General features: G+C 28.8%; 1 protein-coding gene across 1 annotated transcript in view; it reads right to left on the bottom strand.

The window, feature by feature from the left end:
* The window catches only part of LOC113558642 (unc-112-related protein-like), a 91,655-nt gene extending 88,519 nt beyond the window's left edge, over positions 1 to 3,136 (bottom strand). The window contains exon 1 of the mRNA XM_026964134.2: positions 2,613 to 3,136. Within this exon, the coding sequence (XP_026819935.1) occupies positions 2,613 to 2,757 (145 nt within the window). The 5' untranslated portion in view covers positions 2,758 to 3,136. The remainder of the gene's footprint in view (positions 1 to 2,612) is intronic.
* Between the last annotated feature and the right edge of the window lie 9,438 nt (positions 3,137 to 12,574).

Here is a 12,574-nt window from a genome sequence, read left to right as displayed (position 1 = left end):
TGTTGTAATATATTCTTTCGTTTTAAGTACAGGTCTAACCGTCTAAACTCTATTTTTATTTATTATTGCACGTGCCTGATGCCTCTAATTTGAAATGTATTAAATGAGGGAAAGGAACAAAAAAATTTATCAAGTTGAGGCTTGTGCAAATTGTTCATAGAAACACCAAAAGTATTTAATAGTCAATAATGAAATAGTTAACGATTTTAATTTATTATTTAAATTAGAACTTTTGTTTAGTAAAACGATTATTATGTATAGTATATACAATAATAATACATTTTAATTAATTAATCATAAAATACATAAACAAACTTGCATATTACTTCAATCTACAATAGTAGTAGACAGTGCTACTGCCGGCATATAAAGTACAATATTATTATAAGGACAACTCATGGGTAATGTTCATACAATTATTTATTGTTTTTTTTTTTTTTTTTTTAACATGCACCGTCAAAACATTTTAAGACTTATAAGCTAAATAGTAAATTATATACATGTGTATACTACGAGTTTATGAGTCTATTGTATTCGAATTTGTTTTTTTTTTTTTAATGCATAACACATTAGGTCGAATTTATGTTGATTCAAATATAATTCCAAAAAGAAAATTAAGGACTAGACCAGCATAACAAATTTGATTCCAGTTGTCGTAGATGACAATCGGTTACTAATCGAGTTCCATATTAATAATAATAATAATAATAATTCAAGAGGAGGTACGACGGAAACCAAAGATAAACATACATATATGTAAGTGATGGAAAAAATAAAACAAATATACTTAAACAAATAAATAAAATTGAATATGTACCTATGAGGGTACCTAGTGCATGATAAAAAATATAATATTATTATTCACTGTTATGCAAACTAATAAAACTGTTATCTAGTACAAATCTGCCACACATTTAATAATAAAATATATTATATTATATTATAATCTAATTTTTAACTTGTAATATCATGAATGGTGGCAACTATAATAATATTATTATATAGCTGTATTATTATCGATGTTCGTAGAACATTTTACATGCACGCACGTGTACATTTCTAAGTATCCTTATATTTTATCAGATAATTAGTGATAATATACAAAACGAAAAACTACAGAGTATAACAATCATAATAGTTAATAGGTATAATAACTAGTAAGTAATAACTAATAACTAATAATTTTACTAATGGTTATATTGGTAGGTATGTACGTATGCACGTATGTATTATACCAACACTAAACCGCGTTTAATGACAAATATTAATATTTAAAACATTGGTACGTAATTAATAAAAACATATGCATTGTTTTTTCTTGTTTCTACGAAATTGTTTCATTATAAGTTATAGGCTATGTAAGTGTACAGCGATTGGTCGAATTACAATAAAATGAACATAAATCTGAAACATAGAACTATGCAATGCAGTAAAACATTTTTACGAGATTCGTTTTACTTTCTACAAGAAATTGTGTATTTATTTTGGGATTAATATGAACCAATTTTATGTATTAAGCATTATTTAAAAAATGTATTTAATATATTGACTTAACTATAAATAACATAGCAAGTAATGGAGTAATTGTAAAAACACATTATATTTTAATTTTATTCAATATCTACTTATTCTATAACTCGACCTATAGATTATAAGTTATAACTACTGTATTAATGATTGAAAATCATAGGAAATTATTCTCGTGAAATGTGAATAGGTAATCAATTATTATTGAACCAGCTTTGAATCTTGTCGACTTAACTCGAGATAACCAAATAATTGTATTGTTGTACCCATACCTATTATGTTATAGCTGTATTAAGTTAATTTTAAATTAAAAAAATAATAAAAAAGTTTTATATTTTTAAGAGTAAACAGAGATCATTAGTAAAACATTGGCTTAGTATAGTTGTGAAAAGAAATGGGAGATCGAAAGAAATGATACAGACTAAATTTAACATCATAGCCAACAGGTATAATATATTATTCGCATTGCGCGCCACATGTCTCATTCAACTATTTTTTTAAACCAAATAAACAAAACAAAACAATTTTTTTTTTTAGTTTATTAATCATTTAAAATGTATCATTAATGTTTTCGCGTCATAAACTTAAATGTATAGCTTTGGATATTTAAAACGTAGCTAATCTAATTATATGTAATTTTAATTTTGAGGAAGAATTAAAAAATAATGACATAGCCTTCAAGGTGTACCTATTTTTATTTAGATGCATGGTTTTGAAATGGATCTATTCCTAATATAAACCAACGACCTAATTCCAATCATGCTTTTTTATTCATTGGTATCGACGATCAGATGTTTTCGGATTGTTACTGTAACAACTCATGTTGATGAGTAAACAATCAACTTATTTAAATACGTCATGTTCATCGTCAGTAAACGGTAAATGTTTTGAATGAAAGATTGAAAACGATACTTATTGTTATTGAAAAAAAAACGCAATACCAACTACCTACTTGTATACCTACCTACTACCAAATATGGTATACATAGGTACAGTAACCGGGTTCACGTTTAGTGAGAGTTTTGTAATGTGAGGTTTTGTGTATAATAATGTAGACGTATAAAGATAAGATTCCATCGACTTACCCAAATCTTCGACGAGTCTGAGCATGACCCCTCCGATGTGGAGGTCACCCTTAACCCGCAGCGTCCGTTCCACCTGCAGATCGGACACGTAGATCTGCAGGTTCCAAGAACCGTCGCCGATGATGAACCCGTTGGTGGCGGTCATATCGCGTTGGCCGTACGACTTGCGCGAATTTAAAATCAAAAATTTAAAATATAATTAAAAAAAAAACACGAATCGAATGTATTATTATCTATTTTGAAAACAGTACGATGGCGGTAATATTGGGTCGCGGGTGGGGTTGTGTGAGGGGCGGTAAAGTTCGGTCGAGCCGCGGTCAACGGCAAGAGATCGGTCGCATGGTCGAAAATCGTCTTTGTCGGTGTGTGTGTGTGTGGTATACGGTCACGAGTCTTTTATTGTTGCGATTAAAAATTACGCAAATATATATTATATTGTGAGGAGCAGCTGACACAGTGCGAATATCGTTCGGCACGTCGAACACGACAATCTGCGGCGGCGGCCGTTTGCGTACTGAGCACTGGCGGAGCACTCCTACTCGGCGGCGGTCGTCGTGGTCGTAGCCGTCGGTGCGGCGCGGCGGACACGTGATAACGCGGACGTCTACAAACATTTATTATTATTATTATTATTTTTTTCTCCGTACCGTCGGAGAGAGCGCTGCCGTCGGCACGCCGCGGCGGTGTGGCAGTGCGATGGTACCGGTGGTACGCCGTGTCGGCGGTGGAGGGGAGGATGGCACGAAACCGGCCGCCGACGCGGCGTCGACCGACGGCCAAAGACAAAAATGTGACCTCGACCGCATCGCGGCGACCGCCACCGCCGCCGCTGTCTTACACGCGGTCGTCGAAAGACGCTATGACGGTCGCAGAAGACGACGGCGGCGGCGGTGGACATCGTCGTCGTCGTGCAGATGGTCCGCCGCCGTGCCCTCTTCGCGGTCGGTTTATATTATTATTATTATTATTATTATTATCATAAGATGTACTCGGCGTTATACCTTCCGTTTCCAGCGACATGCTGCTACCGGCCCGAGCTAGGCGGCGGCGGTCTTGCCCATCTGCAGTCGCGATTTTCTCCGCCGTCGCGGGTCTCCTCCTGTCCGTCCGGGAGGTGAGGACGTACCGTCTGAATAGTGAGGCGTGACGACCAACGGGGTGGGTGTCACGATGGGCGACCAAAAGCCACGGGCCCACACGAGTATACCGCGGAGGACCCACATCGTCACGTTTTAAATAATATAATATATGCGATGAGAACGATTTCAATACATAACACTGTGTTGATAAAAATATAATAATTTTTATTTCCTTTTGGCATTAAATGTTTCGTTTTCTCGCAGTTGTAATTTAATGCGGTTACAACAAAGTAACCTGTGACAATATAGTCCGAATTTATGGTTTTCACCGTTTTCACCGTTTTATAGTTGTTGTTCTATAATAGTGTCAATAGATAAAAGTTTTTTTTATCACAAAACGATGATATTGACGAGTGCATTGGCTTTGCGGTTCGGCGTATTGCTTTCATCTAACGAAAAATAGCCGAAAATATGAATTTCGAAGAATTGATTGATGGTGTATTTGTGGGGAAAAAAATTACTAGAAAGAATACATTTTTAAAATATTTCATAATATAATTTATGTAGTGTCACAACCTTTTTTCCAGTTTATGTCATATATAGTACCATTAGTATAGTTAGTACCTACCTGCACCATAATCTGTAATAGTGTAATCTATGACACTCGTAAATCATAGTAAATATTTAATTTATTTTAAAATTTTAAATAATTTTTTTTGGTGGACGGCGTCAATAAAAACGCATGAAAAATTAGCGCCTACTGGTTTTTCCGTTTGCCACTGGCGTTATAAATCCTAGTTATACGCCACTACTCCGACAGACAGTATAATAATAATAGCATCATAACTTATATATTATAATATAACACCCGTGTAATAATACTATAATGGTCGTTGTGGCACTGTGTATGGGACAGGAGTCGCGTGCGCTACAAAATATTTTGTCGGCGTAAAATACGTACCACAAGCTGGGAATCGAATTAATAACGAACATTGCGCGGTTATACGAAACGTTGGCCCGCGCCCGCCCGCCGTGCATATTATCGCACCGGGACGCGGCCGATACCGCCAAAAACCGGCCTGGCCGACCGACCGACCGACCAAGAGCAGGCGCGACTCTCTTCGTCTTCCATCACTGCAACCCTTCGGCGCTCGTCGACGTTCACCGCGCACTATTATTATTATTATTTTGATTTTTATCCCGCGAAACGAAACAACGCGCGTAGGTACAACAATAATAATAATATTGTGCAGGTTTGTTGTTTTCACATTCCGCGCGAGCACGGTTATGCCGCCTATATATATATATATGATGCGACGCGGCGTATAATATAATATTTATAGGTACATTTTTGTGTGTGTGTGTGTGTGTGTGCCATTGTGCGGACTCGAGGGGTGAAAATAATAAAAAAAAAATATGTCAGTTAACCCATCCGCTACCAATCGGCTTACGACTAAACTGCGATTAATTTTCAGTCTTCAAGTGTCTGCAGTGTAACAATAACAATGCGTCCCGACTTCTTTACAAGATATATCTATATAGGCGCGTGATATGTTATAACTACATTGTCCGAAGATTTATGCTACCTTGCAATACCACCCTTATGTTTGAAAACTTATGAAGGGACTATAATTATTAATATCATTATAAATAATTATATGATTATATTATTTCGATAATTACTACAATAAACCGTCAACTGTGGCCTGTGGGTAGTTTTACGAAATTTCGTTTATCGTGACTGCACGTGAGCCGACTCGAGTTTCGATTAAACGGTGGTCCCGGGGGGGGGGGAAGGTAGCACATCTTTCTATAAAATCATTTTTTAATGTATATACATTCAAAAATACATTTAAAAAAATTTAAATAAAAAATGTTCACAACAATACAATAAAGTTTGAAAATATAGTAAAAAGGGACCGAATATTATAGTTTGACGTACTACGTGATATTTATTAATAATTATTATTATTGAATTATATAAATAATTAATTTTTATAACATAATATTATTATTTGATATTAGAATGATTTTTTTTACTTTTCGCGCGAGTTTTTAACAGTATCTTATATTAGTGTCTAAGTCCATACATACCATAATAGTTTATTTCAAAACTATAGAATTTTATAATATTGTATTATAATGCATATCTATGATTTGTCATACGTTTGTGTATAATATAATACATATAATAAAATATTATATAATAATTAGTCTTATTAATTTCTTTTTTTTTATGATATAACATTCAAAAAATATGTAAAATTTCAAAAGATAAGTAAATACAAATATTTTGTAGTTAAATAGTTAAAGTTTAAGAATTAAAAAAAATATCTTAGGGACTATAATGGAATAATAGGTCTTTATAAATCTATTGATCTGGACCACTGGACCACTTTTCGCATTGGTTATTTTTTTATATAGGCATTGTAATAGATTCAAATCTAAAGAAATATTTTCGGACGAGTAAGAACTGAGAAAGTTACTATCATAATAAAAATATTATTAATTCATTCATTGTCAATAGACCGTGATGTAGTATTTTGAAATGTTATATAATAAAGTAAATTAGGGCTATAAATTATATTATTATAATACTTACAGATGACGGGTGACGATATAATCCTAATTCAGTGAAAATGTCTCATATTTTAAGCATGATTATTGATTACGAAGTGTAATTTTTACGAGTGGGTACTATATAAACTATAAAGCGTTCGCGCATAATTTAATCTGAGCGTATTATGAATATATTTAAAAAGTACTTCAACCAAGTCCTGTTCGTAAAACATAACAACTTAAGTCTTAAGGATTCAATTTTAATCACGCTGAATAGACACTATATGTATGTATAGGATACACAGCTTTCTCGGTGGTTCCAAACACGACTACATCACACCTTCAAAACATAGGCCGGCAGGTTTTTAAATAGGTAACGTACCAACTACGGTTTAAATTTGAATGTTTAGCATAAATGATTATTATTATAAAAATTTGCATATTTTATTGTTTATGTCTGATGAAGTGATGACTATTTCAGTACACTGGTTTTTATGCTTATAAAATATATAAATTATAAATAAGATTATCTAAGTTTTACTGTTGGACTTGGTCATACTGTCGTACGTTTATAGTTATGTTGTAAATATTTTATTTAATCACGCAAAACGTGATATTATCAGAATATAAAAATTCGTTACTTCACTATAGCTTGTAAAACATATTTTGTAAAATATATATACCTACTATACATTATGAACTACTTTAGAATATAGTTCATCGTTTTTCATTCACATACGACATACCTATCCATTTATTTCTGACTACTGGTTTACAAGTTAATTTAAAACAAATTTCATACAGATTTATCAAATTATAAAATAGGTATAATTATGGAAAGCTTACATATTTATTTATATTTTTTAATTAGGTATTTGATATTTATATATATTTTATTCAGTCATTCATTAAATATTATAATAGTGCTATAATTATAAATTTTAATGTAAAATTTGAAATTACTGGATTTATTTAAATTTTGAACCTAGAAAAAATATGAAGCATCAAGTCCAAACTTACAGCAAATTGATTCGACCGCTATGGTGTACGATCGAGTATATCATACCAAACAACTATTTTAATAATAATATTAAATTTCGAAAAAACGTTCATACTTTTTTTCCAACTATTTAATAAATATAATACAGATAAATTGTTTCAATCAACTTTTTATTATAAAAGTATACTTTATATATTATACATAATTTGAGTTAATGAGTAATAAATTCTATATTTTTTAGAGCACCAACGAGAAAACGCTTATATATAATATAGTTGTATAATGGTTATTAATGGTTAATATAATATAATATATATATATATATATATAATCAGGAATGATGTTTTTCAACATTATTATTTGCTTATTATATTCAAATTATACTTTAATGTACTTATAAAGAATAAAAACATAAATTCATAAACGATAATAATTTCTAAGTATGATCAAAATTATTTTAGTATTTAATTTTATTATCAACAACGATTATAATCGTTTAGTAATACGACTTATCATGGATATATTTTATGATTATACAAGATGATTCATCAAATGATGATACTCACTTATTTTTATCCTTTAATTGAATTTTTTTTTGAAATTGAAAAAATTGAAATTGAAATCAAAAGAAATGTTTACAAATAAATAATTTAACAAATACAGTTTTGATCACCTACCTCCTGTAAGCTAAAAGCTTGTGTTGGAGGTAGGGAGTTATAACATTTACAAATATAATAATTCAATTAAGTAATTTCTTATTATATTATAGGTACATTAATTATTAATTATTATTATTTTTAATAGTACTTATAGATATAATAAAATTACGAATCTTGAAATTTTCAAGTTCCTTAATTTTTTTGAAGATCATATATTTCTAGATAGCTTATGGTGAAGGCCAAAGGGTTTGATAGACAATTCACTGCAACACAAAATAATACTATTTTAATATAATTTATATAGTAGGTAATAACGTAGTAATAACTAATAACTATGCGTTGATGTAATATATTTATTTCATTAATTTTAGACCGGAATTATATAGATTTTTAACTACGAAAATAATACAAAATAAAATAAAAAAAAATTATACAAATAGGTATTTTTTTCTGGTGTCCTGTTGACCATCAAAAAGTTCTAGTTGAAATGTTTAAATTAATATAATATGAGTTTTCCTATATAGAAGTGAAAAGTAAATTTTAAACAAATTAATGAAAAGTTAAAAATTATGACTTATGTCTGCGTATACTTGTTCATAGTTAGAAAATGTCGTCAAATAAGACGAAACATTTCATTTAAATTTTTTTACAATAATAATATGCATAAATCTCATAGAGTTAGTCATTTTGTTTAAAATCATTTCAACATTTAAAATACATACTATACTTCTATTAGTTTACAAGTCAATTTATATTTCATAATCTCAAATTCGTTGCAGATAATTTCTCAGTTATTAAAAAAACAAATGTACAACCAGTGGTCGCCGCTTATTGTAATCACGATTAATGTTATCAATCGTTTATTGTTATTTTTGTAACTATAAGTACTGGCCGGATGTATATTTGATACTTATATATGTAAATTATGTCGGTTATTATAATTAATACGCCGCATAATGTTATCAGTTTGAGGTCATAAAATCAACATTATGTACGAACATTGTTCTAAACATGGAGGTTTTGCAGAAAGTATCGAGTAGGAGAAAGAAGAAGAATATGAAGAAATAGACTTAGATTTTAAAAATTGGTTGAAAATTGATGAAAATATAACTAATTTACATCAAATTTTACCGGAGAAGATATTTTACATGCTTTATTACAAACATATAAACTTGAAGAAATTAAGCTTTAGCCACAAACGGATACCTACTGAAAAATCTCCAAGTTCTTTTGAAATGAGAGAGGCCCTACGAGTATTACGAAGAGGAGTGCAACATCACTTATTTTTTTAACAATTTTAAATTTTGTATACCTACTCACATACTTTAAAATTTAAATAGTAATAAATTATAATTATTTATAAATAATAATATTTGTTAATAACTATGTGTATACAATTTGATACAACATTACATAATTATTTTTTTTTTTTCATTTAAAGTATGTTTTATTATTTTTCAGCTTTTGTTTAGTTTTATCAATCGGATTATATTATCAATTATGTCCCTTACTAAAGTGATTACTTTAAGCGACGATTTATTGAAAATCAATTGGACACGGTTTTAGTCATTCTTTTCATATATATAGATTAACAAACAAAAGGAAGGTAAAAGAAAAAAATTTTGTACAACATTTAAGTAAATATTGTAATTGAAAAAAAAATATACAACTATATATATTATAATATTATTACATTACATTAATCCCTATCAATACAGTTATTACTATTATGAATTATATTTCCTTATAATTAACTAGGTATATAATCTCTATTTCAGGGATTGCTATTATGACAAAATGAAATATATAGTCACCAATTAAAAGTCTTATTAAAGTTAATAAATATAATATGAATCCCAAAAATAAAAAAACAACTCAAAATTATAATATACCTATCACAAAACCATTAAAATATGTGTTTTATATTTTTAAATTAAACAATATTTGACAGATATTGCTTATTTTATTTCATTAGTAAATTAAACTATTAAAAAAAATTATCAAATAATTTACTGTTCATGAATTTATTAATTATTGCCATTAATTATAAAATTACTGCTGTATGGAATAGCATATAATGATGTATAAATTGTGGCAAATAATGCAGAAAAAAAATACATTAGAAAAAAAATAACCATTAATAATAAGTATAACAAAATTCAATGGATATAAAAAGAGATAATGTTTAATTAATTAAATAAATACAATATAAATTATATGTAGGTCAAATTATAGGAGAAATATAATGCGAGAACACAATATAAGGAATAATAAAAATCAGGAAACAGATAAATCTCTTGCAATAGCATAGCGTGTCTTAGAAACTATTCATATTATGAACACAATAAAATACAGATTAAAACAAGTCATAAATAAGCGAAAGTCAAATATAGAGAAGCAATAGAAATGTCAAAAAATAAAAACGATCTGTTAAATTGAGATTTAAGTATTTTACAAAATAATTTATTAAAATCATTAAGATAAAAAAATATTTTAGGATAGATGGGATAGTAAGGACAAATTTATAAATTATAACTTGTCGATCAATGACGTTATGTTCTCTGTAAAAGGAAGTGTAGAAACGACGTTACAGTCTATGTTTGGCCACACAGTAACCACACATTGTATTAAAAATGCGTATTTGCTAAAAAATATTATGCGTTTATATATAAAAGTATTATGTTTCTATACTTTATATGTTATAGTTATATACATATTATCTACAGGTACTATCATATTTAACTTTTAAAAATGATTTTTTAAGTATAATATTTAAAATTGGGGTCCAGTAATCATAAAATAAAAAAAATCGTCGTATATTCAATATAAATAAATAACAAAACGCATATAGTTATGCAATCGTTCTAAAATTAAATATAATAAGATTATTAAACATTAGATAGGACTCAGCGTTCATTCAGTCGATAAACACTCTCACACGACAAAAATCATAATATATGTTTGATATCAATAAACATTCTTAAACTCTTTAACTGTATATAAATTACATTGTAAAATTATCTTGTATACGAATATACTATATTATTATAATACAGCTACTATCATCGAAACTAATAATGAATTGAAAATTTTATTTTATTTATTTTTTTAATTCACACTGTATAAACTATACAGTCATAAACATAATGCAAAAAAACTTAATTAAATCTCTTATACAATATTCAAAGTATCTCAGATATTTTTGAATAATGTATGTATCATTTATTTATTTTCATGCCAAAATAATATATAATATTTTAGACTATTTTTCATTAATTTCAATAAAAAAAAAAAGTTGTGCATACTATTATAAGACTGTAGCACATCTTTGTCAGAAATAGACATCATTATTTATTGGTCATCAGTAGTTCATCGCAATAAATATAAAATAATTAATCGATCGGACCATTCGGATCTATACATGTTTCAATATAAAATGGCAAAGGAGAGTAATACCACGCGAAATGACGATATTTTCAAATGTTGATTCATACAGCGCTTCAAATTTAATTACATTTTTTTATACCCAACGTGTAAGTTTTACATTAAATTCGAAATATTTTATAAGATATACAAGAACATAAAGTCTAAAAATAGTTTAGTGAGGTTCTAGACCATTGTCATTGTTATAACCTGAAAATAACAATATAAATAAATACTCAAAAAAAAAAATTAAGTTTTAATTTATCCCCTCCCCCGATTGAAATCCTAGCTACGCTCATGCGTTGATGCATTTTAATATATTGAAAATATCTGCCCGGGCTTATGGTTGTATGTTGTATCTCTAAAGTAAACACGAGCTGCACGACTACACGCATTGGTAGAATTTATAATACATTTTGGATTTATGTTTTCATATATTATTATGTTCCCTTGTCGACTATTTAATAGGTCAATTGTAAAAAGAAAAAAAAATCTCTTTCCGAATGTAATATCTATAATATTCCATCAAAGACAATATAGTGAAACACGTTGAATACTAATGTCGTCTATTTTGAATATAACATCATAGAATCGTGATTATTAATTGAGATGATTACGGTTGTTGTTATATTTTGTTATTCTAAGCGTAAGACATGAACGCATATTAAACTTTTATTATCATACGTTTTGTATCAACGGTCGAATTATTTTTCGAAGAAATCCAATTAAACACGCCTGTGGAATTTAATGGAATTTAAACTGTTTTAATATTCTTTTTATAGACACATCTACCTGTCATTAAAAATCGAATTAATACTAATACCCGCGAGATTTTTTCGTAAATTTGTTCACTGGCCGTTTCATATTAAATAGTATAAAATAGTCGTTACTAAAGTGGGCATGTATTTATATAAGTAAGGTACCCATACATTTTATAACCACGTTTATTTAAAAATACCTTATTTTTTTTTTTTGTTCATGAATAATTTATAAATATTTTCCTTGATAACAGTACATACGTTTTGAAGTCAAACACGATACACGCTTTATAATACGACGAATGCGTGTACTAAGAAAAATTCCAATATCGGTTGCACGTGATATGTAACAAACAATTTTTTAAAACTCAGTCTTTGAGTTTTAAGACATTTCAAATGAATAAAATACACTAATATTCTATCGAGAGTTCGAGAAATATGCGTTAGATCAAAATTTGGCAGTTAATCATACATTACTAATGTA

Source organism: Rhopalosiphum maidis, chromosome 3 (genome assembly GCF_003676215.2).
Source record: "Rhopalosiphum maidis isolate BTI-1 chromosome 3, ASM367621v3, whole genome shotgun sequence".
In the NCBI taxonomy this organism is placed as follows: domain Eukaryota; kingdom Metazoa; phylum Arthropoda; class Insecta; order Hemiptera; family Aphididae; genus Rhopalosiphum; species Rhopalosiphum maidis.
This window is presented reverse-complemented; position numbering and strand designations above follow the sequence as displayed.